The sequence below is a fragment of the Heterodontus francisci genome, chromosome 32 (genome assembly GCF_036365525.1).
Source record: "Heterodontus francisci isolate sHetFra1 chromosome 32, sHetFra1.hap1, whole genome shotgun sequence".
Lineage (NCBI taxonomy): Eukaryota > Metazoa > Chordata > Chondrichthyes > Heterodontiformes > Heterodontidae > Heterodontus > Heterodontus francisci.
The window spans coordinates 1,041,706-1,069,434 of NC_090402.1; the positions used below are offsets into that span (position 1 = coordinate 1,041,706).

Sequence of the window (27,729 nt, forward strand, 5' to 3'; positions counted from 1 at the left end):
TCAGACACAACAGAGTGTGCAGCAACTTAGCTTTACCGGATTTCCTCCATTTCCTGCTTGTGAGTTGATCTTCGGGAGAAGTAAGATAAAGGATGCTGCCAGGCTGCAGTGGTAGAAGCTATGTACATAACTATAATCCCATTCCTATGAAGAGAAGAAAGTGAGCCTGCATCAATTACTCCAGAAATAAAAACAGAAAATGTTGGAAACACTCAGCAGGTCGGGCAGCATCTGTAGAGAAAGGGAGTTAACGTTTCAGGTCTGTGACTTTTCATCAGAACTGGAAACATTTTTGCGACAAATAACTGCATGACCTCCTTGCATTTGTTGTTGGAGGTGAAGGTGTAGGGTGGATGGGGAGAGGGTTTTAAGGCGATAAGGTTGGTAGTAGAGAAAAGAAACCAGGAGTTACCTTTGCTCTCTAAAGAAAGACTATAGCGCCTTTCATGACCACAGGATGTCTCAAAGCACTCTGCAGCCTATGAAGTACTTTTTGAAGAATAGTCACCACTGTAATGTGGGAAACGCAGCAGCCAATTTGCACACAGCAAGCTCCTACCAACAGCATTGTGATAATGACCAGATAATCTGTTTTGTGATGTTCAATGAAAGATAAATATTGGCCAGAACAATAGGGATAACTCCCCTACTCTTCTTTGAAATATTGCCATGGGATCTTTAACATCCACCTGAGAGGGCAGACAGGGTCTCAGTTTAATGTCTCATCTGAAAGACAGCACCTCCTATAGTGCAGCACTCCCTCAGTACAGCACTGGAGTGTCAGCCTTGATTTTTATGCTCAAGTCCAGGAGTAGGACTTTCACCCACAACCTTCTGATTCAAGGCAAGAGTGCGATCAATTGAACTGCGGCTGACACTAGGATCAGCCTGGTGTTATGGGTGGTTTGGGCAAAGGGGAGTGAGGCCTGCTCACAATTAATGTGGTCCAGCCATATCTGGTGATCAGGTATGGTTCAAATCTGCAGCCCTTAGATTTGGGTGAGTGAATCTGGGGATCATGTCAGGGAGAACAATCAGAATGGGACAGAGTGAAGGTTCTGCAGGGGACAAAAGCATTAAAGGTGGTAGTATTGGAATAGTTGAGCAGTTTGACAGCTGCATTGTGGCGACTGGAAGGGCCAATGGCTGGGCATTCGGGTGTTTGAAAGTGCAGTTGTAAGTGACTTGGATGGAGAAATGTTCCTTGGGCAGATGTAGAAGGAAGTGGGATTGGAAAGAGGTAGGCTGAGGAAGGTGGTGAGGAATACAAGGGGCTGCTGGGAGACGTTCTCGTCTGTGATCAGACCAGTGGGAATAGAGAGACCACATGAGATGGTGAGGTCAAGGGGTGGCCGTCAATTTGGATGGGAGGGTTGACGGGGAGGGTGAGGTTAAGGGAGGTCAGGAGGACAGTGAATTAGAGGAGAGATGGTAAAGGGAGCTAAAATGGAGATTAAAGCCACCAAAGATGAAACGTCACTTGAAGCAGAGGCTGAGGGAGCAAAGGTGTAAGGATATCTTAGTGAGAAACTCGGCTTGGGGGTTTGTGGGCAGTAAACAGTTAGGATTTAAAAGGAAAGGCAAGAGGTGTAAAACAAGGTGAGCTGTTCAAACGAGGTAAAAGTGCCATTGAAGTAGGGAGAAAGACAATTGAGTGAAAGCAATCAGAGGCAATCCTGTTAAATAAACAAAGTGATACCAGTATAATAAAAGCAAAATACTGTGGATACTGGAAAGCTGAAATAAAAACAAAAAGAGCTGTAAGTACTTAGCACAGGTCTGGCAGCATCTGTGGAAAGAGAAACAGAGTTAATATTTCAGATCTGTGACCTTTCATCAGAACTGAGAAAAGCTAGAAATGTAATAGATTTTGAGCAAGTGAAAGGGTGGGAAAAAGAACAAAAGGGAAGGTCTGCGATCAGGTGGAGAGTAGGAGAGATTAAATGACAAAAGGTTTCATGATACAAAGCCAGACAGAGTGGTAATGGGACAAGTCAAGAAATAAATGATATGTCTAGATAAGGTGTGAATCTCTGAATAGCAGCTGTCCAAATGCAAATTAAAGGGATGAAGGAAAAAACAAAAGAAAAAAGTGAACCAACAAAAAAACACAGAACAAAATGGGGCCAGAGGTTATGATCTAAAATTTCTGAACACAATGTTGAGTCCAGAAGGCTGTAAAGTGCCCAGTTGAAAGATGAGGTGCTGTTCCTCAAGCTTGTGTTGAGCCTCATTGGAACACTAGCAGGCCAAGGACTGAAAGCTCAGAATGGGAGCAAGGTGGAGAATAGAAATGACAGGCAACAGGAAGCTCAGAGTCATGCTTGCAGACTGAATGGTGGTGTTCTGCAAAGCAATCATCCATTTTGCGTTTGGTCTCCCCAATGTAAAGGAGACCACATCATTAGCAGCAAATACAATATACTAAATCGAAAGAAGTACAAATAAATTGCTGTTTCACTTAGAAGGAATGTTTGGGGTGTTACAACCAGGTGAGAAAGGTATCTAGGGGTCTGTTACTATCTTCACCTGGTCTTACTGTAACAGTGTTTAAATTTTAAACACACTGTGTTTTCAGCTGCCCCTTTGTGAATCCTTGTTCACAGCTTTCCAATTATAAGGCAAAGAAACCAACACACCAGGTTTTCTGAGGTTTAAAGAAGATTAAATTTTGTTAAAACTTAAACTCTAATATGGTCAACACCTACGGATATATGATGTGCCCATGTTAGCATGCACACGCGATATACACATGCAAATAGGGACAGAAAAGAGGAGAGGAAAATATAGTAGAAAGGGGTTTGAGGCAATATCAGAAGAGTTTCTTGTTTACTGTGCTCCGAGCTCACTTGATTGTAGGTAGTCTTGCTGTTCATTGGGGCCCAGTGTTCTTCTTAAACCTTGTTCACATAGGAGACTTTTCTCTCTTTGAGGTTCATGTGTTTTCAATGGATTACAAAGCTGGCAAAAAACGAGATAAGAGCAGACAGGAGAGAGGTCTTCTCAAGCCAGAAGCCAGGAGCTTTCTGATTTCAAATCCTCTGTTGGAAGTTCAAATTCAAAACCTCTAACAGTCATTCATGTGACCAGAACTGGTCTGACCACTTCTTCTGTGTATTGGGGAAGCAACGACTGGGTCCCCATTGTTCAAACACTGTCTGTTACTATTAAAATGTCTTTCCAGTCAGGGCTTGCAATTTTAAGTTTTAATGTTCATGTGACAAAATCATGTGTGTCTCAGTCTGGGTAGGTGGGGGTTTGCCTGACACCTCCACACCCAGGGGAATGAAATGCGATGTGAAGGAAAACGGCTCATTTCATTACAGGGTTTGAGAGAAATATAAGATAGAGAAAGAAAAACCATGCATTTCTCTCATTCATTTAGGGTGGCGCAGTGGTTAGCACCACAGCCTCACAGCTCCAGTGACCCGGGTTCAATTCTGGGTACTGCCTGTGTGGAGTTTGCAAGTTCTCCCTGTGTCTGCGTGGGTTTCCTCCGGGTGCTCTGGTTTCCTTCCACATGCCAAAGACTTGCAGGTTGATAGGTAAATTGGCCATTATAAATTGCCCCTAGTATAGGTAGGTGGTAGGGAAATATAGGGACAGATGGGGATGTGGTAGGAATATGGAATTAGTGTAGGATTAGTATAAATGGGTGGTTGATGGTCAGCACAGACTCGGTGGGCCGAAGGGCCTGTTTCAGTGCTGTATCTCTAAAACTAAATTTCCACTCACTCACCAATCTTAAAGCTTATTAAAAATGGTCTGTTCTAGGTGCCAGGGCGGCTCCCTGAACTCACTGCTCCTCTACATGGGTTTTTATTGAGAATGGGAGAGAGTTTTTAAATTCTACGAACAGGATTACTTCTCTGAGAATCTCATAGCTGAACAGTATTTTTAAAGCCCTCAGCCATTGGTCTAAAGCCAGCTGCTTACTCCTTCCAAACTCCAGATAAGTTTGATTAGCTTGCTTTTGAGAGCTCTAAACTTTTGGCGGTAGGCTTCGGGTACTAATTCATATGTCCCGAGGATAGCATTTTTGGTCAGTTCATAATTTGATGAACTCTCATTTGGCAACAAGGAATAAACCTCATGGGCTTTTCCAGTTAGTTTGCTTTGCAATAAAATAGACCAGGTCTCAGCTGGCCATTTTAGCTGCCTTGCCAGTTTCTCAAAAGACACGAAAAATGCTTCCACATCTTCCTCACTGAATTTTGGAATTAATTGAGCGAGTTTTAACAATCTCGTACCCAGCCCTGAATTGTGCTGCTCCATATTGCCATGCTTTCACTAGGGTTACTTTGTCGCCCTCTAGCAAACTCAAGCCGCTTCAGCTCTCTCTCTTCGGATTCTTTCCGGAATATTCTTTCTCTCTCTCTCTCTCCTGCATTTCATTTTCTTCATGTTCCTTTTGGAAGGCTCTCTCTTTCTCCCTCTCCTGCCTCTCTATCTCTTTTTCTCTTTCCTCAAATTCAAGTTTCCTTTGTTCCAATTGTATCTTTGCTAATAAAACTCGGTCAGATTCTGCTTCTAACACTGCTTCTGCTTCTTCAGATTCAAAGGAAAAATGGTTGGTCACTAGTCTGAGGAGTTCAGACTTCCTAGCCTTGCCACATACAGTGATCCCACACTGCTCAGCCATTTTCCTCAACTCCTCCATAGACAGTGCTTTTTACTTATCCCAAGTTACTTCACCCTGGCTTGGAGAGCTACCCGCTTCAGTGGCAGACATGTTAGTATTCAATCACACACAACCACAAGAAAACCTGTATTGATTTTTTGCTGTTTTTGATTGGGAACAACTTGGCTTCACACTTCCAATTTTACTCATTCATCTGTGGGTAAAATCCCGGATGCGCCTCCAAATTTCTGTTACGACCAGGTGAGAAAGGTGTCCAAGGGTTTGTTACTATCTTCGCCTGGTCTTATTGTAACAGGGTTTAAATTTTAAACACACTGTGTTTTGCGCTCCCCCTTTGCGAATCCTTGTTCACAGCTTTCCAATTATAAGGAAAAGATACCAACACACCAGGTTTTCTGAGGTTTAAAGAAGAAAGATCAAATTTTATTAAAACTTAAACTCTAATATGGTTAACGCCTACGGATATATGACGCGCCCACGCTAGCATGCACACACGATATACACATTCAAATAGGGACAGAAAAGAGGAGAGGAAGATATAGTAGACAGGGGTTTGAGGCAATATCAGAAGAGTTTCTTGTTTACTGTGCTCCGAGCTCACTTGATTGTAGGTAGTCTTGCTGTTCGTCGGGGCCCAGTGTTCTTCGTAAACCTTGTTCACAGCGGAGACTTTTATCTCTTTGAGGTTCATGTGTTTTCAATGGATTACAAAGCTGGCGAGAAACGAGATGAGAGCAGACAGGAGAGAGGTCTTCTCAAACCAGAAGCCAGGAGCTTTCTGATTTCAAATCCTCTGTTGGAAGTTCAAATTCAAAACCTCTAACAGTCAGTCAGTCATGTGACTAAAACTGGTCTGACCACTTCTTCTGTGTATTGGGGAAGCAACGACTGGGTCTCCATTGTTCCAACACTGTCTGTTACTATTCAAATGTCTTTCCAGTCAGGGGCTGGCAATTTTAAGTTTTAATGTTCATGTGGTGAAATCATGTGTGCCTCAATCTTGGCAGGTGGCGGGGGGGGGGGGGGGGGGCGCGGTTTGCTTGACAGGGGCCTTGGACGTTGCTAAGGGAGGACTTAAAAGGGCAGGTGTTGCATCTCCTGTGCTTGCGTGGAAAGTTGCCACAGGAAAGGGAGGAGATGTTGGGGGTAACTAAGGAGGGAACCAGGGTGTCACAGAGGAACAGTCAGTTCGAATGCTGAAAGGTGAGAGGATAATGTGTTTGGTGGTGGCATCACGCTGGAAGTGGCGGAAATGGCAGAGGATGATCTGTTGAATATGGAGGCTGGTGGGATGGAAGGTGAGGACAAGGGGAAACCTATCATGGTTCTGCGAGGGAGGGGAAGGGGTGAGAGCAGAAGTGCATGAAATAGAACAGTTACAGTCCATGGTCCTGTCAACCACGGTGGGAGGTGAGTCCTTGGCTGAGGAAAAAGGAAGACATATCGGAAATACTAGTATGGAAGGTTGCATTCTTCGAACAGATGCGACGGAGTTGGAGAAATTGGGAGAATGGAATAAGGTGGGGTGTGAGGAAGTGTAGTCAAGGTAGCTGTAGGAGTCTGTGTGCTTATAGTCAATATTGGTTGATGGCCGACCCCAGTACTTACCCCAGAACTTGTTTCTGAATGCTACACACAATTCATAAATTAATAATCCATTTTGCTCAGAGTATCAACAACAACTTGCATTTATATAGTGCCTTTTATAGAATCATATGATACAACACAGAAGGAGGTCTTTTGGCCAATCGTACCTGTGCCAGCTCTTTGAAAGAGCTATCCAATTAGTCCCACTCCCCTACTCTTTCCCCATCGCCCTGTAAATATTTTCCCTTCAAGCATTTATCCAATTTCTTTTGAAAGTTATTATTGAATCTGCTTCCACCACCCTTTCAGGCAGAGCATTCCAGATCACAGCAAGTCGCTGAGTAAAAACAAATTCTCCTCATGTTGCCTCTGGTTCTCTTGCCAATCACCTGGCATCAAATCTGTGTCCTCTGGTTACCGACCTTTCTGCCATTGGAAACAAGGGTGGGGGGAGACAATTTTATACTCTCCTCCGTGGCGGGTTTGCAGGCGGGAGATCTTGGGTTTGGAAGGTGTTGTCAAAGGAGCCTTGGTGAGCTGCTGCAGTGCATCTTGTACCATCTGCACTGCTGCCACTGTGCGACGGTGGTGGAGGGAGTGAATATTGAAGGTGGTGGATGGGGTGTCGATCAAGTGGGAAGCTTTGTCTTGGATGGTGTCGAGCTTCTTGAGTGTTGTTGGAGCTGCATTCAACCAGGCAGGTAGAGAGTATTCCATCACACTCCTGACTTGTGCTTTGTAGATGGTGGACAGGCTTTGGGTGAGTTACTCAGCACAGAATTCGCAGCCTCTGACCAGCTCTTGCAGCTACAGTATTTATATGGCTGGTCCAGTTATCTTTCTTGTTAATGGTAACCCCCCCAAGATGTTGATGATAGGGGATTCAGCGATGGTAATGCTGTTGAATGTCATGGGGAGAATGTTAGATTCTCTCGTTGAAGATAGTCGTTGTCTGACACTTGTGTAGCATGACTGCTACTTGACACTTTTCAACCCAAGTATGAATGTAGTCCAGATCTTGCTGATCATTTAGGACTGAGATGAGGAGAAATTACCTCATTCAAAGGATTGTGAATCTTTGGAATTCTCTGCCCCAGAGGGTTGTGAATGCTCCATTGTTGAATACATTTAAGGCTGGGATAGACAGTTTTTTGGTCTCTCAGAGAATCAGGGGATACGATGAGCAAGAGGGAAAGTGGGAGTTGAATCCTAAGATCAGCCATGATCGTTTTGAATTGCGGAGCAGGCTTGATGGGCCATATGGTCTACTCCTGCTCCTAATTCTTGTGTTCTTGTTCTTGTGTTCTGAATGCAGACATGGACTGCTTCAGTATCTGAGTAGTTGCGAATTGTTCTGAACACTGTGCAATCATCAGCGAACACCCCCATTTCTGACCTTAAGTTAGAGGGGAGGTCATTGATGAAGCAGCTGAAGACAGTTGGGCTTAGGACACTACCCTGCGGAACTCCTGCAGTGATGTCCTGGGGCTGAGATGATTGGCCTCCAACAGCTACAACCATCTTCCTTTGTGCTAGGTATGACTCCAACAGTGAATAGTTTTCCCCCTGATTCCCATTGACTTCAATTGTGCTGGGGCTTGAAACTTTAGCCCTGTTTCTCTCTTCATAGATGCTACCAGACCTGCTAAGTATTTCTAACATTTTCTATTTTTATTTCAGATTTCCAGCATCTGCTGTATTTTGCTTTTGTGTAAGTCAGCCATCTCCTCTTTCTTAGTAATATCCCAACACTCTATTACTGGATTGTTTTTCCCAATTTCTATTCAATTTAGAAAACTGACAAATGCAACTGCAAAACCAGGTGTACGTGCAAAGTGCATGATGTTGAATTTCCTGGATCTACAGGATATGCAGGAGGATACACATGCATGAGCTGTTGGACAGTTGTGTTGCTCAAGCAGAAAATTGCTGAACTTGAACTTGAGCTAACCTCACAAACTGACCCTGTGAACTAACCCCTTGAGCTAACCTCTCAAACTGACCCTGTGAACTAACCCCTTGAGCTAACCTCTCAAACTGACCCTGTGAACTAACCCCTTGAGCTGACCTCACAAACTGGTCCCGTGAGCTGACTTATTGAGCTGACCTAATGAACTGACCCATTAAGCTGACCCCATGAACTGACTCCATAAGCCGACCCCGCGAGCTGATCCTGCGAACTGACATCACAAACTGACCCAGTGAGCTGACCCTGCAATCTGACCCTGTGAGCTAACCATGACAAACCGACCCCATGAGCCTTGCAAACTGGACCCAACAATCTGACTTCCGAGCTGACCCATTGAGCTGGGGAGCGAACACAGAGGTTTTGTGCTTTAAGAAGCTTTGGGGGTGGCATTATCTGTTAGATAGCAACTGGTTACAATGGGGTTGAATGTGCAAAGTGTTACCGATATGGAGTATGCTACCAGCTGCCAAATAATCAAAAGAAGGTGATGCAGTTTTGTGGGAAGTGATGAGACAGTTGACTGCCAAGTCTTCAGTTATAATCATGGAGGATTTCAATCTTCTTCATATTCACTGAAATGCACATTGGTGATAGTCTGCATTGAGTGGGAATTTATTGAAATTGTGAGGGATTTGTTTCCCACATAAGGGGTAATGCATTAGCACATTTAGTTCGAATTAATTTGGAGGGAACAATAAGCAAAGTAGAAATAACTCAGAATAATGTATCGCTAATTTCAAAAGGATAGTTGTTAAGATGCAAAAAGAATGCATCCCAGGAAGAGATCAGGGCAGGGTATAAGAGGAAGCCTAGTTTGGCTTGGAAACAAAGCATAGCAAAAGCATACAATTTTTTTAATGTCAGGAAAGGAGCAAGATTAGAAAATCTATAATGATAAGCTGAGGAATGCAAATAATTGATAAATTCTGCAGAAGAATCACAAGGGAAACATAGCTGAAAACTTGAAGCCGAACAGTAAAGCATACTTCAAGTACGTCAGCGTTAAACAAAGGTGTAAAGAATGGTCAGGCCACTAAGCAATGACTTTGAAGAGGTGCTGTCTGAAGGTAGAGTAATTGCTGAAATATTTAACTGCCATTGTCCAGCAGTTTTCATAAAAGAAATGGGGGAAAAATGTTAGAATTGACAGTACAGTTTAAAGATGAATGTAGACTGAAAAATTGTAAAATCATATGAGAGGACATATTGGGGAAGTTGTTGAAGTTCAAGGTTGGTGAGGCTCCTGGCTCTGATAAGGTTCTGAAGGAATTCACTCAATGGGCTGGATTTTAAGAGCCAGCTGCCGATCTCAGTAGCGAGTTCAAAACATGGAGCCGCACAGCAAAGAGCTGCTGCAATCTCCCGTGCGGTGGCTCATTTAAATAGTCGGGGTGGCCTGCCACCCCCAATCCCGTGAGGGGCATGCTGTCCATCACCTGCAATGGCATCAGCTGCCTGTGTGCAGGCGCTGGCGCCATTTTCGAAGGGCAGTCAGCCCTGCCGGCATATTTACATTTTTAAAGATACCCCCCCCCCCCACAATTTATCAAATAAATTTCTAATGCCCCTTTTCCAACGCCCAATACCAATTACATTAACTATTTGTTCTTCCCCCACCAAAACATATACCTTTTAAATCTGACCTTCCCCCACCACAAAGTTTAAAGTTCACCCCTTCCCAACATCCCTTACGCCCATTACATTTATTTGACCCCGTTCCCCCAACCCCCTGCCCCCCGCAGTGAAAATCTTTACTCCTCCCCCCTCCCCACCAGGGTCACGGCAGCTTTCTCCAGATGGGGAATTGAAGGCATGGGAGTGCTGGACGCTGCACTGAGGATCATGGTGGGCCCGGAAGATTAAAAGCAAGTTTATTTAAATTTATTCATCCCTTTTATTTAAATATTGTAATTCCGTTCCCATCGCCCAGCAGCGGGGGGGGTGGGGGGGGGCGCGGGGGAGGCCCGCCACAGAGCCTTGCCGCCGCGGGGGGGATTGAGCCGGGCCATCGCGACGTCGGCATCCGTAGCGGACCTCTGCCAGAACAATGTTCCGCCCCCCCGCCAAAGGGCCCGACTTCGTGGGCTTGGTACAACCCAGCCCAATAAGTGCAAATTGTCTTGTGGATATCTCTCAAGAGTTCACTGCACTCAAATCAAATCCCAGACAACTGAAAAATAGTAAATGCGACTCACATTCCTCAAGAAAGGTGTAAGAGATGAAGTATCAAATTATACACCTGTAAGCCTTATTTCCATTGTGTGAAAGTGTTTGAAACTATTATGAGGGATAATATATGGGAGCATCTTGTGCGGCATGAGTTAATCTGAGACAGCCAGCATAGTTTTAGAAGTCGGAGGTTATTCATGACTAATTTATTGGATTTTTTTGAGTTTGTAAATAGGGGATAGAAACTGTCCCTTGTAATAAGCTCCTACATAAGTTTCAGGCCAGAGGATAAATGGGACTGTATTAAAATGGATTGACAAATGGTTCTTTGGTAGACTGCCAACAGTAGTGGTGCATGGGCAGGTATCTGGTTGACAGCCAGTTACTAGTAGAGTGCCATGAGGTTCAATCTGCAGCTGCTGCTGTTTATCATTTTTATTTAGGGGAATGTCATGTGCCCAAATTCTCCAAATTTGCTGATGATATAAATTGGGAGCAGTGGCAAACAATGAATAACAATGAGCACAAATTCAAACAGATCTTGACAAGCTCGATTGGTGGGCAGAGCTTTTTTAATTCTTCCTGGCTCCACAATAAAGTAAGTAAAAGAATCAAACTTACTTTTCTGGTGGCAGCCTCTAACAGTCTCCTTATGAACCACTGAGTTGTCGGCCAAGTACCTGAGAATATTGACTGCAGCATACAAGGCTTTGAGGTTTTAATTCACAAGCGCATTTTGCAAAGGTCGGCCCTTAATATATGCAAAGAAGGAACTTGCAACTGTTTTAGGTGCACGCTCTTGACATCTGTGCAGAAGCCATTACTAAGGTGATGGGCACTGCACTTCTGATGTGGCATGAGGACATGCACACCACCCGCTAAATTCAACCCTTGGATCTGTAAAATGGGAGCAATGCAATTCAAGTTACACAAATGTACAGCCAACTCAATGCAACTGCCCTGTGCTGATGTTTATGCTTTACATTAGCTTCCTCCCACCCAACTTCATCAGACCCTGTCAGCATATCCTTCTATTCCTTTCTCCCTCGTGTGTTTATCTAGTTACCCCTTAAATGCATTGATGATGAGGTGCATTATTAGATACATTAAAATTCTAGGCCATCATTCTACAGCCTCAACAATTTCCTCCCTCAGAATCCTGGGATGTATCCTATCAGCTCTGGCACTTTATCTTCCTTTAGCCTAACTAACTGGTCCATCATAGTATTGTTCATCTCACTCTCATCCTCTTCAGAATGCACTCTTAAACATAGTGTTGAACTTTTACATGTAAGACATCTTGGTGACCTTATAGGGAGGAGTTAAAAGTTTGGGGGTTGTGGAACAAGAAGGACAGAATATCAAAGGACTACTGATCCTGTGCTTCTTGGTCACAGCTATTAGTGGCTCTATTAGGACTCCACCGGCAATGGCCTTGCAACAACTCAATTGCCCTCTCAGCTGAGGAATGGCACATGGTGAGGGGAAGGGACATCTGAAAAGAGCTGAATTTTTTAGTACGATTATTAGTTTGATAGGAAGCTATGCTACATGAGATTTTGTGACATTGATTCACTAGGAAGGTTTCAATAATAAAAGGCAAAGAATTGAGCTATAATATGAGCAAAATGTACATATGAAAACTAATAAAAGGAAGTTATAAGATGTTCTCCAAACTGTTAATTGTCAAAGCAGAAAATGAAAATGACTCCATTGTACCTCAAAGAAGAAGCGTAGCATCAAGGCAAGTGCCCCAAAGCAGAAGCCAGGGCCAATCTGTTGTGTGTAGATGCTCTTATCAGGGTAAAGCCCTTTTTTATCTTTCATCTTTTTTAACTGTAAAATTAAAAGCAACAGTTATTCAGCAAGAATATTTTTTTAAAAGGTATGAAATTTCTAAATGTTCATGTTGAGTGGGACTTGGGTGTACTTGTACAAGGAACACAAAAAGTTAGCATACAGTACAGCAAGCAATTAGGAAGGCAAACGGCATGTTGGCCTTTATTGCAAGGGGATTGGAGAAAAAAGTCTTGCTACAATTGTTCAGGGCTTTGGTGAGACCACACCTGGAGTACTTGTGCAGTTTTGGTCTCCATATTTAAGGAAGGATATACTTGCATTGGAGGCAGTACAGCTAAGGTTCACTAGATTAGTTCCTGGGATGATGGAAGTCTGAGTAAATTGGGTCCATACTCTCTGGAGTTTAGATGAATGAGAGGTGATCTCATTGAAACATTCAAGATTCTGAAGGGGATTGATAGGATAGACACTAAAAGGTTGTTTCCCCTGGCTGGGGAATCTAGAACACTGGACTAAAGTCTCAGGATAAGGGGCCGGTCATTTAGAACTGAGATGAGGAGAAATTTCTTCATTCAAAGGGTTGTGGATGCTCCATCATTGGATATATTTAAGGTTGAGATAAACAGATTTTTGGTCTCTCAGGGAATCAAGGGATATGGGGAGCGGGTAGAAGCTCAGCCAAGATCGTACTGAATGGCGGAGCAGGTATGAGGGGCCGTGTGGTCTACTCCTGCTCCTATTTCTTATGCTCTTATGTTCTTAACAAGCTTGTTTATAATTAAACATATCATTCCTAATAGCAAGAATTTTGTGTTAAACAATAGAAATATTTTCTCTATCACCCCTCAAAAATATAATTTGTCCTGCTTAGTACATATATTTCAAGAACCCTACTTTTGCAGCAGTGATTATAGCACACTATCTCTCTAAATGGGTTAGGGAATATCTGCAAGAAAGCTAAGAATTACATAGAATATACAGCACAGAAATAAGCCATTTGGTACAACCAGACAATGCTGGCATTTATCTCCACTCGGACCTCCTCCCATCCTAACTCATCTAACTCTATCAGGATAATTTCAATCCCTTTCTCCCCCATGCTTATCTAGCTTCCCTTTAAGTGCATCTATACTATTTTTCTCAACTACTTGCTGTGGTAACGAGTTCCACATTCTCACGACTGTCTGGTTAAAGAGTTTCTCCTGAGTTCCCTATTGGTTTTATTGGTGACCAACTTATATTGATGGCCTCTAGTTTTGCTCTTCCCCACAAGTGGAAATACTCTTTGTGTCTACTCTATCAAAACCTTTCATAACCTTAAAGACCTCTATAGGTCACCCCTTAGCTTTCTCTTTTCAAGAGAAAAGAGACCCAGCTGTTTATCCTTTCCTGATAGTTATAACCTCACAGTCATGGTTTCATCCTTGAAAATCTTTTTTTCACCCTCTCCAGTGCCTCTATATCCCTTTTATAATATGGTGACCAGAACTATGCACAGTATTCCATGTGTGATCTAATTAAGGTTTGATACAAGCTTAGCATAACTTCTCAACTTTTCAATTCTATTCTTCTAGAAATAAACCCAAGTGCTTGGCTTGCTTTTTTATGGCTTTATTAACCTGTGTTGCTAATTTTAGCGATTTGTGTTTTGTACTCTCAGACCCTCTGCTCCTCTACCCCATTTAAACTCTTACTTTCAGAGTACTATGTGATTTCCTTATTTTTCTTACCAAAATGGAATACCATTTGCCAGTTGCTTCCACTTACAAATAATCACTTGTAATTGCTGCTAGTGTGACAGCGATTACCCAATGGAAGGTGAGCTCGCAGCATTGTGAAAGAGGCACCGCACTCCCTCAGAGTTGTGCCTTAACCCTCATCCCATTGAAATTGCTGCCTCCAAGCAATAGAAATGTCAACACACTACCAAGTGCATGTGGTTTCTCTGCAAAGCTCCTTCACACAGTGAGTTCCTGAGTGGTATTGACTTGTCTGTGGAGTCTCTAAGCACAATGCAGCAATTAAACTAGAGAGAGAGGTTAGAGCAGCATCAGCAGAGGTTCAGGCAACTTTTAATTCAGTAATAGTTGTAAGTGAGTTGCAATCCCCTGCAGTAAGTGGGCATGGAGTCATTACGGCACAGAAGGGTGCCATTCAGCCCATCAAGTCCATGCTGGCTGTCTGTGCAGCAATCCAGTCTGTTCCATTCCCCCACTCTATTCCCACAGCCCTGCAAGTTTATTTTCCTCAAGCGCCCATCCACTTTCCTTTTGAAATGGGCATGGAGCGAATAATATTTATAAGTAGCAAAATCCTCAAAAGAAGCAGCCAAATTTACACAATGGACAGCCTGACAGCGACGTGACCCAAAGTCTGGATTACTAGGTATTGTTTTATTATGCTGCTTCTAGGCTGCTTATAAAACAGGTGAAACACAAAAATAAAAGAGCGCCCAGGACAGATGGATAGCCATAGAGACCTGTAAATAATGAACAGTAATGCTTTAGTGACTCTACGTACAAATTTGACGGTTATTATGAAGACAGCCGTTCCAATTGGTCCGGAGAAAACACCATAGCCCCATCGATCTTGATAGATCCGCACACTCAAAGTCAGCACTCCAAATATAACCAAAGTAGATCTTTTTGGTTCCTCAAATTCTGCTAATGCTAAATACCAAATAGGAAAAAAAATGCATTTATATAGTTACTTATTGTTGTATACAATTTTACAGTTGTTATCCAGGAAAATGCTGTAGCTATTTTATTCACAAGATCCTTCTAACAGCAATTAGATAAACAATTAACACCTTAGACAACCCACTGTGTTTTTCATAATAACTCACTGCTAGCCTGTCTACTCTCTGAGAAATAACCTGTATGCTTTTGAGATTTTAACCTCATATGTGCTGATACTAGCCATGAAAGTACATTTTTAGCATACTCTCCCTCTGATTTTTCAACTCCTCCCTTTGGGGAAGGACCTTGCCTCACTAACTTCCATTCCAAAATGGTAGGCTTCAAATGGGCAACTTAACATGTAAAGAATCACAAGTATAAAGCTGCATCTCATCGCTGTATGGCTCCGTGTTCAAAGCCCTCAATCACAAACCACTGTGCTAGCTATGGCACTTATAGGAAAATTATATAATACAGCTTCTCCCTCCAATTTTTGACTTAAACTTCCACTTTGAAAGACAATGACTGGTACTGATCTATAATTTGATTGGCCCCAGGCAATGTTTGATGCTTTGTTTAAATGGCCATTCTTCATGTGCGGTTATTTCCGCCACAGCCACAATGGACTGAATTACCTCCTTCTGTGCAGTATCATTCTACGATTCTACGTAAGATAGTGAGTACTGCACACTATTTGATTTGATGGGGAATTACATCAGAATCCAATCCTGTTCACATACACTTTCCAGCAAGGGTCAGTGGGCAGTATTAGAACTGGGAAATCTGTTTGCTTTCTATGTCAGGAATTCTGAAGCCATTTTTAAAATTATTCTTTCATGGGATGTGGGTGTTACTGGCAAGGTCAGCATTTGTTGCCCACTCCTAATTGCCCATGACAACTGAGTGGCTTCCTAGGCCATTTCAGATAGAAGTTATGAGTCAACCACATTGCTGTCAGTCTGGAGTCACATGTAGGCCAGACCAGGTAAGGATGGAAAATTTCTCTCCCTAAAGGACATTAGTGAACCAGATGGGGTTTCTGACTACTGATGATAGTTTCATAGCACCGTTACTGAGACTAGCTTTCAATTCCAGATTTTTATTAATTAATTGAATTTAAATTCTATCAGCTGCCATGGTGGGATTTGAACCTATGTTCCTCAGTACATTAGCCTAGGCCTCTGGATTATTAGGAACATAGGAGCATGAGTAGGCCATTCAGCCCATCAAGCCTGCTCCGCCATTCAGTTAGATCATGGCTGATCATCTACCTGAACGCCACTTTCCCATGCTATCCCCATATCCCTTGATGACATTACTATCCAGATATCTATCGATTTCTGTCTTGAACATGCTCAATGATTGAGCTTCAACAGCCCTCTGGGGTAGAGAATTCCAAAGATTCACCACCCTCTGAGTGAAGAAATTCCTGCTCATCTCAGTCTCAGGCCTACCCCTTATTCTGAGACTAGTTCTGGACTCACCAGCCAGGGGAAACATCCTATCTACATCCACCTGTCATGCCCTGTAAGAATTTTGTAAGTTTCAATGAGATCAACTCTCATTCTTCGAAACTCTAGAGAATACAGGCCCAGTTTCCTCAATCTCTCCTCATAAGACAATCCTGCCATCCCAGGGATTAGTCTGGTGAAACTCCTTTGCACATTACCACTACACCACTGTCTCCCCAGAATTGTAGCAAGCCACCTCCACCAGTCCTGTGACTCAGCGCCAATCAGGGACAGAATCTGGAATTTTTTCTGGTCCTTATATTTTAGTTCCGTTTTTACCACTCAATGATCCTGCAAGGTTTTTCTCTATTCATTCATGGAATATGGGCATCACTGGCAAGGCCAGCATTTATTGCCCATCTCTATTTGCCCTTAAGGTGGTGGTGAACCACCTTCTTGAACTGCTGCAGTCCATGTAGTGAAGGTACTCCCAAAGTGCTGTTAGAGAGAGAGTTCCAGGATTTTGACCCAGTGACAAAGAAGGAACGATGATATATTTCCAAGTCAGGATGGTATGTGACTTGGAGGGGAAATTGCAGATGGTGGTGTTCCCGTGCACCTGCTGCCCTTATCCTTCTGGGCGATAGAGGACGTGGGTTTGAGAGGTGCCGTCAAAGAAGCCTTGGTGAGTTTCTGCAGTGCATCTTGTAGACGGTACACATTGCAACCATGGCACATTGGTGGGAGAGAGAGTGCATGTTTAAGGTCTAGGGTGCCAATCAAGTGGGCTGCTTTGTTCTGGACAATGTCATGCTTCTTGAGTGTTGTCGGTGCTGTACTCATCCAGGCAAGTAAAGAGTATTCAATCATACTCCTTACTTGTGTAATTATATATAAGCTTTGTGGAGTCAGCAGATGAGTCACTTACTGCAGAAAACCCAGCCCCTGACCTGCTCCTGTAACCAAAATATTTATATGGCTGATCCAGTTTTGTTTCTGGTCAATGGTGACCCCCAGGGTGCTTATGGTGGAGATTTGGCGATGGTAATGCCATTGATTATCAAGGGGAGGTGGTTAACCTCTCTCTTGTTGAAGATGGCCATTGCCTGACACTTGTGTGGTGCGACCGTTAATTGCCAGTTATCAGCTCAAAACTGAAGTTGGTCCAGGTCTTGCTGCACACAGGCATGGACTGCTTCAGTATCTTAGGAGTTGCGAATGGAACTCAACACTGTGCAATCATCTGTGAACATTCCCACTTCTGACCTTAAAATGGAGGGAATGTCATTAATGAAGCAGTTGAAGATGGTTGGACATAAGACACTGCCTTGAAGAACTCCTGTGGTGATGTTCTGGAGCTGAGATGATTGGGTGGGGTGCAAGGTATATGTGATTGATATTGTTTGGAAGCTTGTATAAACAGTTAAGAAAGTATGACCTATTTCTATATAGAACCAACAATGACATGAAAACATATTATAAAATGCTGGGCCTATTAGCACAGTATATAGCAATTTTAACAACACTCACTCACACATAGACTTTCACCATCACTTGATATCATTAAGTGCCATAGGCAGGATGAGAATTCTAGTTCTGGATTGTCCTATAGGTGACAGTTAGTCACCCAAAAATTGTCAAAAGTTTTAATAATAAGAACCCAGTATGCCACTAATACTTGTAGGCTCCCAAAATGACCAGAATTCAAATTCAAAGTTGAACATTTGGGACGATACAGAAACATAGAAACATAGAAAATAGGAGCAGGAGTAAGCCATTCGGCCCTTCGAGCCTGCTTCACCATTCATTATGATCATGGCTGATCATCCAACTCAGTAACCTGTTCCCGCTTTCTCCCCATATCCTTTGATCCCTTACGCCCCAACACCTATATCTAACTCCTTCTTGAAAACATACAATGTTTTGGCCTCAACGGCTTTCTGTGGTAGCGAATTCCACAGGCTCACCACTCTCTGGGTGAAGAAATTTCTCCTCATCTCAGTCCTGAAAGGTTTACCCTGTATCCTTAGACTATGACCCCTGGTTCTGGACTCCCCCACCATCAGGAACATCCTTCCTGCATCTACCCTGTCAAGTCCTGTTAGAATTTTATAGGTTTCTATGAGATCCCTCCTCACTCTTCTGAACTCCAGCGAATATAATCCTAAACGACTCAATCGCTTCTCATATGTCAGTCCCGCCATCCCAGGAATCAGTCTGGTAATCCTTTGCTGCACTCCCTCTATAGCAAGAACATCCTTCCTCAGATAAGGAGACCAAAACTGCACACAATATTCCAGGTGTGGCCTCACCAAGGCCCTGTATAATTGCAGCAAGACATCCCTGCTCCTGTACTTGAATCCTCTCACTAAGGCCAACATAACATTTGCCTTTTTTACCGCCTATTGCACCAGCATGCTCACCTTCAGTGACTGGTGTACAAGAACACCCAGGTCTCGTTGCATATTCCCCTCTCTCAGTTTATAGCTGTTCAGATAATAATCTGCCTTCCTGTTTTTGCTACCAAAGTGAATAACCTCACATTTATCCACATTATACTGCATCTGCCATGCATTTGCCCACTCACTTAACTTGTCCAAATCACCCTGATGCTTCTCTGCATCCTCCTCACAACTCACCCTCCCACCCAGTTTTGTGTCATCTGCAAATTTGGAGATATTACATTTAGTTTCCTCATCTAAATCATTAATATATATTGTGAATAGCTGGGGTCCTAGCACCGATCCCTGCGGTACCCCACTAGTCACTGCCTGCCATTCAGAAAAAGACCCATTTATTCCTACACTTTGTTTTTTGTCTGCCAACCAATTTTCTATCCATCACAATACACTACTCCCAATCCCATGTGCTTTAATTTTACACACTAATCTCTTATGTGGGGCTTAGTCGAACGCCTTCTGAAAGTTTAAATAAACCACATCCACTGGCTCCCCCTCATCAACTCTACTAGTTACATCCTCGAAGAATTCTAGTAGATTTGTCAAGCATGATTTCCCTTTCGTAAATCCATGCTGACTCTGTCCGATTCTACCACTGTTCTCCAAGTGCTCTGCTATAAAATCTTCGATAATGGACTCTACAATTTTACCCACTACCGACGTCAGGCTGACTGGTCTATAATTCCCTGATTTCTCTCTACCTCCCTTTTTAAATAGTGGGTTGACATTAGCTACCCTCCGATCTGTAGGAACTGTTCCAGAGTCTATAGAATCTTGGAAGATGACCACGAATGCATCCACTATTTCTAGGGCCACTTCCTTAAGTATTCTGGGATGTAGATTATCAGGCCCTGGGGATTTATCGGCCTTCAATCCCAGCAATTTCCCCAACACCATTTCACTACTAATACTGATTTCCTTCAGTTCCTCCCTCTCACTAAATCCTGTGTTCCCCAACATTTCTGGTATGATATTTGTGTCCTCCTTTGTGAAGACGGAACCAAAGTATGCATTTAGTTGGTCAGCCATTTCTTTGTTCCTCATAATAAATTCCCCTGTTTATGAATGTAAGGGACCTACATTTGCCTTCACCAATCTTTTTCTCTTCACATACCTATAGAATCTTTTACAGTCAGTTTTTATGTTCCCCACAAGCTTGCTCTCGTACTCTATTTTCCCCTTCTTAATCAATCCCTTGGTCCTCCTTTGCTGAATTCTAAACTGCTCCCAATCCTCAGGTCTGTTGATTTTTCTGACAAATTTGTATGCCTCTTCCTTGGATCTAATGCTATCTCTAATTTCCCTTGTAAGCCATGGTTTGGCTACCTTTCCTGTTTTACTTTTGCGCCAGACAGGAATAAACAATTGTTGCAGTTCATCCATGCGCTCCTTGAATGTTTGCCATTGCCTATCCACCGTCATCCCTTTAAGTAACATTTCCCAATCCATCATAGCCAACTCGCGCCTCATATCTTTGTAGTTCGGGATATATAGTGACACTGCAACTATTTGATTCATTTTGTGCAGATAAACAATCAGGAACATTTACCACATCTACACACAGACTCTCTTCAAGAAAACATTTACCTCAATTACACACAGACTCGCTTCCAGAAAACATTCACCACATCTACACACAGACCATCTTCAGGAACATTCACCACAACTACACACAGACTCTCTTCAAGAAAACATTCACCACAGCTATGCACAGACTCCCTTAAGGAACATTCACTACATCTACACACAGACTCTTCAAGAAAACATTCACCCCATTTACACACAGATTCCCTACAGGAACATTCACCACAGCTACATACAGACTGCCTTCAGAAAAATATTCATCACAAGAACACAAGAAATAGGAGCAGGAGCAGGCCATTCAGCCCTTGGAGCCCGCTCCGCCATTCAATGAGATCATTTCTGATCTTCTACTTCAATACCATTTTCTTTCACTATCCCCATAACCCTTGATGTTTTAAGTATGCAGAAATCTATTGATCTCAGTCTTGAGCATACTCAATGACTGAGCCTCCACAGCCCTCTGGGGCAGAAAATTCCAAAGATTCACCACTGTCTGAGTGAAGAAATTCCTCCTCAACTCAGTCCTAAATGGCCTGTCCCTTACTCTGAGAAATATTCACCAAATCTATACACAGACTCTCTTCAGGAACATTGACCAGATCTACACTCAGACTCCTTACAGGAACATTCATCAAATATACACTCATACTCTCTTCAAACACATATTCATTGATGAAGGAACAGAGAAGGTTGATAAAGGGAATGCAGTAGCTGTTGTTTATATGGATTTTAAGAAAGCATTTGATAAGATGCCACGTAGAAGGCTGGTTAAAAAAACTGAGGCTCATGGAATAGGATGGTCAGTGTCCAATTGCATATAAAATTGGCTTAAAGATAGAAAACAGTGAGTCGTGGTAAATGGTTGTTTTCACACTGGAGGATGGTCATCAGTGGTGTTCCCCAAGGGTCAGTGCTGGGAACACTACTTTTTTTGCTATATAGAAATGACTTAGATCTTGGAGTACAGAGTAGAATCTCAAATTTTGCTGATGACACCAAACTTGGAGGTGTGGCAAATAGTGAGGATGGTATGAACCGCCTGCAACAAGACACAGATAGGCTAGCAGAAAGTGCAGACAGGTGGCAGATGGAAGTTAATACTGACAAGTGTGAGGTGATGCATTTTGGCAGGAGGAATAGGGAGAAGCAATATAGACTTAATGTCACAGTTCTAAAGAGTGTGCAGAAACAGAGGGACTTGGGGGTGCATGTGCATCAATCTTTGAAGGTGGCAGGACATATTGAGAGAGTGTTTCGTAAAATGTATGGGATCTTGGGCTACATAAATAGAGGCATTGAGTACAAATGCAGGGAAGTTATGCTGAACCTTTATAAAGCCCTGGTTAGGTCTTAGCTGGAGTATTGTGTCCAGTTCTGGTCACCACACTTCAGGAAGGATGTGAGGATCCTTGAGAGGGTGCAGAGGGGATTTACCAGAATGGTTCCAGGGATGGGGAATTTTAATTACAAGGTTTGGTTGGAAAATCTGGGTTTGTTCTCCTTAGAACAAAGGATATTGAGAGCAGATTTAATACAAGTGTACAAGATCATGACAGACTTATATAAGTTAGACAAGGAAAAACTGTTCCCAATAAGGACTAGGGGACATAGATAGAAAGTTTTGAGCAAGCAATGCAGAGGAATTATGAGGAAGAACTTTTTTAGACGGCGGATGGTAATGACCTGGAACTCGCTGCCCTCAAGGGTGGTTGGAAGCGGAGACAATCAATGACTTCAAGATGAAGTTGGATGGCCACTTGAGGGAAATAGACTTGCAGGGCTATGGGGATTGAGCAGGGGAGTGGGACTGATTGGATAGCTCTGTGGAGAGCTGGCATGGATTCAACGGGCTGAATGGCCTCCTTCTATGTCGTAAATGACTCTATGACCACATCTAAACTCACTCTGTTCAGAAAAACATTTACCACAACTAAACTCGCTCTGTTCAGAAAAACATTTACCACATCTACACTCAGACGCTCTTCAGTAACATTCACCACATGGACTCACAGAAAAAGGCCATTCAGCCTTTTGAGTGGGGGATGGTGGCGTAGTGAAAATGTTACTGGACTAGTAATCCAGAGGCTCTGACTAATTCTCAAGGGATATGAGTTCAAATTCCACCATGGCAGCTGGTGGAATTTAAATTCAATTGATTAATAAATCTGGAATTTGAAAGCTAGTCTCAGTAATGGTGACCATGAAACTACCGGACTGTTGTAAAAGCCCGTCTGGTTCACTAATGTCCTTTAGGGCAGGAAATCTGCCGTCCTTACCTGGTCTGGCCTACATGAGACTCCAGTCCCATAGCAATGTGCTTGACTCTGAACTACCCTCTGAAATGGCCTAGCAAGCCATTCTGTTGTACCAAACCACTACAGAAAAGTAAAATACCTACACCAGATAAACTGCAGCAGTTCAAGAAGGCAGATCATCAACACCTTCTCAAGGGCAATTAGAGATGGGCAACAAATGCCAGCAACACTCATATCTCATGAAAGAATAAATAAAAGAGACCATGCCAGCTCTCTGTAGAGCAATTCAAGCAGTCCCATTCCCCTGTTCTATCCCTGTAGCCCTGCAGGTTTATCTCAAGTGCCCATCCAATTTCCTTTTGAAATCATTCATCGTCTCTGCTTCCACCTCCCTTGTAGGCAGTGAGTTCCAATTGCTGCGTAAAAAGGTTCTTCCTCACACCGCACCCGCACCCCCCGTCCCCAGCATCTCTTGCCCAAAACCTTAAATGTGTGTCCCCTAGACCTTGTATCATCAGCTAATGGGAACAGGTTTTCTTCATCTACCTTATCTAAACCTGTCATAATCTTGTACTCCTCTATCAAATCTCCCCTCATTCTCCCTTGTTCCAAGGAGAACAAAGCCAGCCTCTCCAACCTAACCTTGTAGCTAAAATCTCTCATGCTTGGAACAATTCTGGTAAATCTCCTCTGCACCCTCTCAAGGACCCTCACATCCTTCCAAGAGTGTGGTGACCAGAACTGAATGCAATACTCTAGTTGTGGCCTAACCAGAGCTTTATAAAAGTCGGGCATAACTTCCCTGCTTTTGTACACAATACCTGTATATATGACGCCCAAGATCCCATATGCTTTGCTAACTACTCTCAATATGTCCGGCCACCTTTAAAGATCGATGCACATGAACCCATAGCTCTCTCTGTTCCTGCACACTCTTTAGAACTGTGTTTTTATTACTTTAGAACTGTGCCATTTAGTCTATATTGCCTCTCCCTATCCCTTTTGCCAAAATGCATCACCTCACACTTCTCTGTATTAAATTCCATCTGTCACTTGTCTTCCCATTCTACTAGCCTATCTACATCCTACTGCAGTCAATTGGTATCATCCTCACTTCCGCCACACCTCCAAGTTTGGTATCAATGCCACATTTTGACATTTTATTCTCTTTTTCAACATCCAAGTCATTTATATATATCAAAAAACAGTGGTCCTCGCATTGACTCTTGGGGAACACTACTGTCTACCATCCTCCAGTGTGAAAAACAACCATTTACCACAAATCACTGTTTTCTGTCCTTAAGCCAATTGTTTATCCAAGCTGACAATGACCCTCCTATTCCATTGGCATCTACACTCATTCCCTTCAGAATACATTCACCACATCTGCACTCAAGGCTCCCCTCAGAAACACATTCACATCTACACTCAGACTACCCTCAGAAACACATTCACATCTACACTCAGACTACCCTCAGAAACACATTCACATCTACACTCAGACTACCCTCAGAAACACATTCACATCTACACTCAGACTACCCTCAGAAACACATTCACATCTACACTCAGACTACTGTCACGAACACATGCTATGCTGAATGATTTTTTTTTAAATCCGCTGGTTGGAAACCTGAATTAAATTTTTAAAAACGGAGTAAAAGGAACAGATAAAAGGTGACTGCTAGCAGTTAAGATGACAGTTAAAATTGTGAAGAATTTTCATCACTATACCCTACATTCCAATGCATCAAGGTGGAGATGAATTGTCTGGTCAGTCCCCTCCAGACAATGGCTTGGGGAATTTTGAGTGAATTACCTGTCCTGCTCCCATTAACAAGACATTAAGGCATCACTTGGGACATTAAACTGATGGAGACGAACCACTCAAACCTAATCACTTGGAAAGTGGGATCCTGGTTGAGGGAAGGGAATTCCTAGATATGAACTAATTAAGTTGTAAGAGGGAATACACATTGAGCCATCCTGTTGACTCACTGGGTGATGGTCACATGACAGGCCTACCATCTGTGTTTAAGCTGGTGTTTTCTCTGCAGCAACTGAGACAAGCAACTGGACATAGACAAGAGAAGACCCAAGTGGAGTCCTTCCTCCCTCTCTCTCTCTCACTCTCTCCAGTCCACTTTCCCAGCTTCAAACCCTGCCTGCTGGCCGTAACCACCTAGGCCTATTGCTGCTGTAGGCAGAGACCCCATGAAGGAAATTATCTGCATCGCTGTCTCCAGGAAAACCCCAAATCAGCTGCAAGCCAGAAGCCTCAGGACCACTGAACTCAGCTGGAAGCCAGTAAAGTCAACAAACTCCACAGACTGTACACCCCGTTTTATTGCTCCAGACTCTAATCTGACCAATTTACCCTTCTCCACTCTGTAACTTATTTGTGTGTGTGTGTGTGAACCTCGAGTGTGTGTGTGTGTGTGTGTGTGTGTGTGTAAGTTAGATCTGTTTAAGTACAATAAAACTAACCTCTTTCTTTGCTAAACTCAAGAAAACCTGTCTGGTTCTTTTAATATTCATAGCACGTAAATAGTTAAACACTCACTGAATTGGCAAGCATATCCACTTAAACACAGATTGGGTGACCGCTTTGCGGAACACCTCCATTCAGTCCGTAAGCATGACCCCGAGCTTTCGGTTGCTGCCATTTCGACTCCCCCACCCCGGCTCCGCTCTCATGCTCAGATCTCTGTCCTGGGATTTCTGCTGTGTTTGAACAGCAACGCTAGCTCGAAGAACAGCACCTCATTTACCAATTAGGCACACTACAGCCTGCCGGACTGAACAATGAGTTCAATAATTTCAGAGCATGACGGGTCCCCCTTTTTATGCTTGGTTATTTTTCCTTTTTTTCTTTTTCCTTTTTTATTTGGTTATTTTATTTTAGGTTTTTCAGTTTGTTTAGTTTGTTTTCACTGTGCTTCCCCACTGTTTTGTTTGTTTTAATGTGTTTTTTTAATGTTTGTGCTTTACAGTCATTCACACCCTCTCTGTACTAACGCTTTGTCTTTCAGCACACCATTAACATACCGTTCGCCTTTGTTCCATGACCTGCTGGTCAGTTATTCTCTGTGACCCTGTCCTATCAACATCTTCACCTTTGTTATCTCTTGCCCCAGCCCTGTTTTATTTGCTTAAAACCTTTTACATTTCTAATATTTGTCAGTTCTGAAGAAGGGTCACTGACCTGAAACGTTAACTCTGCTTCTCTCTCTACAGATGCTGCCAGACCTGCTGAGTATTTCCAGCATTTCTTGTTTTTATTTCAGATTTCCAGCATCTGCAGTATTTTGATTTTGATTTTGAGATACAACACTGAAACAGGCCCTTTGGCCCACCGAGTCTGTGCCGACCATTAACCACCCATTTATACTAATCCTACACTAATCCCATATTCCTACCACATCCTCACCTGTCCCTATATTCCCCTACCACCTACCTATACTAGGGGAAATTTATAATGGCCAATTTACCTATCAACCTGCAAGTCTTTTGGCTGTGAGAGGAAACCGGAGCTCCCGGAGGAAACCCACGCAGACACAGGGAGAACTTGCAAACTCCACACAGGCAGCACCCAGAATTGAACCCGGGTTGCTGGAGCTGTGAGGCTGCGGTGTTAACCACTGCGCCACTGTGCTTTTATTAAAAACGAAACAAACTTGTTTTGGTCAAACAAGGAGGGACAAGAGGGGAGCCCTACAACCCCTCCTCACCTGATCGTAACACTATCTTCAGTAAAACGTTCACCCCATCTACACTCCTTCCCTTCAAAAACACATTTACCACATCTACACTCAAGATTCTTTTCAGAAACACATTCACCACAGGATTTTCTTGTTTCAGGGTCTGTTCAATATTGAGTTGCAGGGATAGGTAGAGTCAAACATGCCGTAATCTGCAGGGCTACGGACCAAATGCTGGAAGGTGGGATTAGAATAGGTGGATCGTTTTTCGGCCCGGCACTGACACAATGGATCAAATGGCCTCTTTCTGTGCCTTAAACTTTCCATGAACCTGCTTGTTACTGGCTACCCAATGACAACAGTGTGTGCTGGGACCCTGCTGCAATTACCAGGACACGGGGACTATTTGCATCCCTTGTGCTCCTGTAGAAAGGGTGTGCGGATCAAACGGCTTCTTACCTATTAAAGTGACCCACATGGATAGAGCAGTGCCATATACACTGAAATACTGGAGAATGTCGTGGCGCATGATACACAAAACCGTCAGGCCAGGCCCTTCACAGGCGTGGAAAAACTGAAAGGAGAAGGAAACAAAGCTTTAATCGACGCACGCGTTAAATAAATGGGACGAAATAGTTAAAACTGTTCTCAGGGGAGAATCGATCGATCATTTTCACGAAATGAAACGAGTTTCGGAAGAACCAGTGTATGTACAGTGAGTGTCAGCTTGGTTTCACCATCACTGTTTTATTTGGTGCCGGGTAGTGACAGCGGGGTAACCCATTGCTGATGGGTTATGGCTCATGGTGGTGGCTGGCCTTCAGCACTTTACTGTACAATGGTCTGACTGGCAAATATTGATTGTCAAAAATATACTCTCACCGCTGTGAAAAACATTGTGAAGAAGTAAACCATGGCTTCCATGTGGAATCTCCGCTTGGCTGCGATGGTGATGGTGGGGAGGAAGATCAGGCTGCTGAGGGTTGGAAGGAGAAGTTTGGCAATCGCAGCTCCCATCTAAACATCCAGAAACAGAAATTAAAAACAAGTATACAACATGAAATGGACTGGACTCGAGCTGAAACAGGCTGAAACATACCGTATCCTGTAGGTTGCTGAATGTTGTTTAACAGCTGCCAAGAGAACTTTAAAGTTTAAAAGTCCAACACCCAGCCCTCACCAACACGTCATTGAAGCCCAACAGCTGCGGTTCCTTAAGGCCCAGAGGCTGGGAAATGGACCAGAGAAGGAGCGGCTCATTTATTGCAAACATCAAAACATTTGCCATTGTTCCTAATCCTGCTGAGCAACTGCTCCATTGAGATTCAGCCCCTGACAAGTACTTTGTGGGTCCCAGCGATAACTTGACTTCTAACGTGTCATAGGTTTTCCGAATAATCGTAGAATGAAACAGCACAGAAGAAGGCCATTCGG

The 27,729-nt window shown here is 43.2% G+C and overlaps 1 protein-coding gene across 1 annotated transcript; it reads right to left on the bottom strand.

Annotated features, from left to right (window-relative positions):
• mymk (myomaker, myoblast fusion factor) lies at positions 1-27,312 on the bottom strand. The gene is made up of 5 exons (XM_068011833.1): positions 27,178-27,312; positions 26,755-26,869; positions 14,688-14,836; positions 12,087-12,203; positions 1-144 (listed from the first exon to the last, which is right to left on the bottom strand). Exons 1-5 carry the CDS (start codon positions 27,310-27,312, stop codon positions 1-3), a joined length of 660 nt encoding a protein of 219 aa, XP_067867934.1.
• Between the last annotated feature and the right edge of the window lie 417 nt (positions 27,313-27,729).

Bases quoted from the DNA above. Each gene is read 5' to 3' on its own strand.
- mymk (XM_068011833.1), bottom strand. From the start codon at position 27,312: ATGGGAGCTGCGATTGCCAAACTTCTCCTTCCAACCCTCAGCAGCCTG. The intron at 14,837-26,754 runs GTAAGAAGCCGT...TTTGGTATTTAG, and splicing joins CATGTGGGTCACTTTAATAG to CATTAGCAGAATTTGAGGAA. The intron at 12,204-14,687 runs GTACGTAGAGTC...TTAATTTTACAG, and splicing joins TCATAATAACCGTCAAATTT to TTAAAAAAGATGAAAGATAA.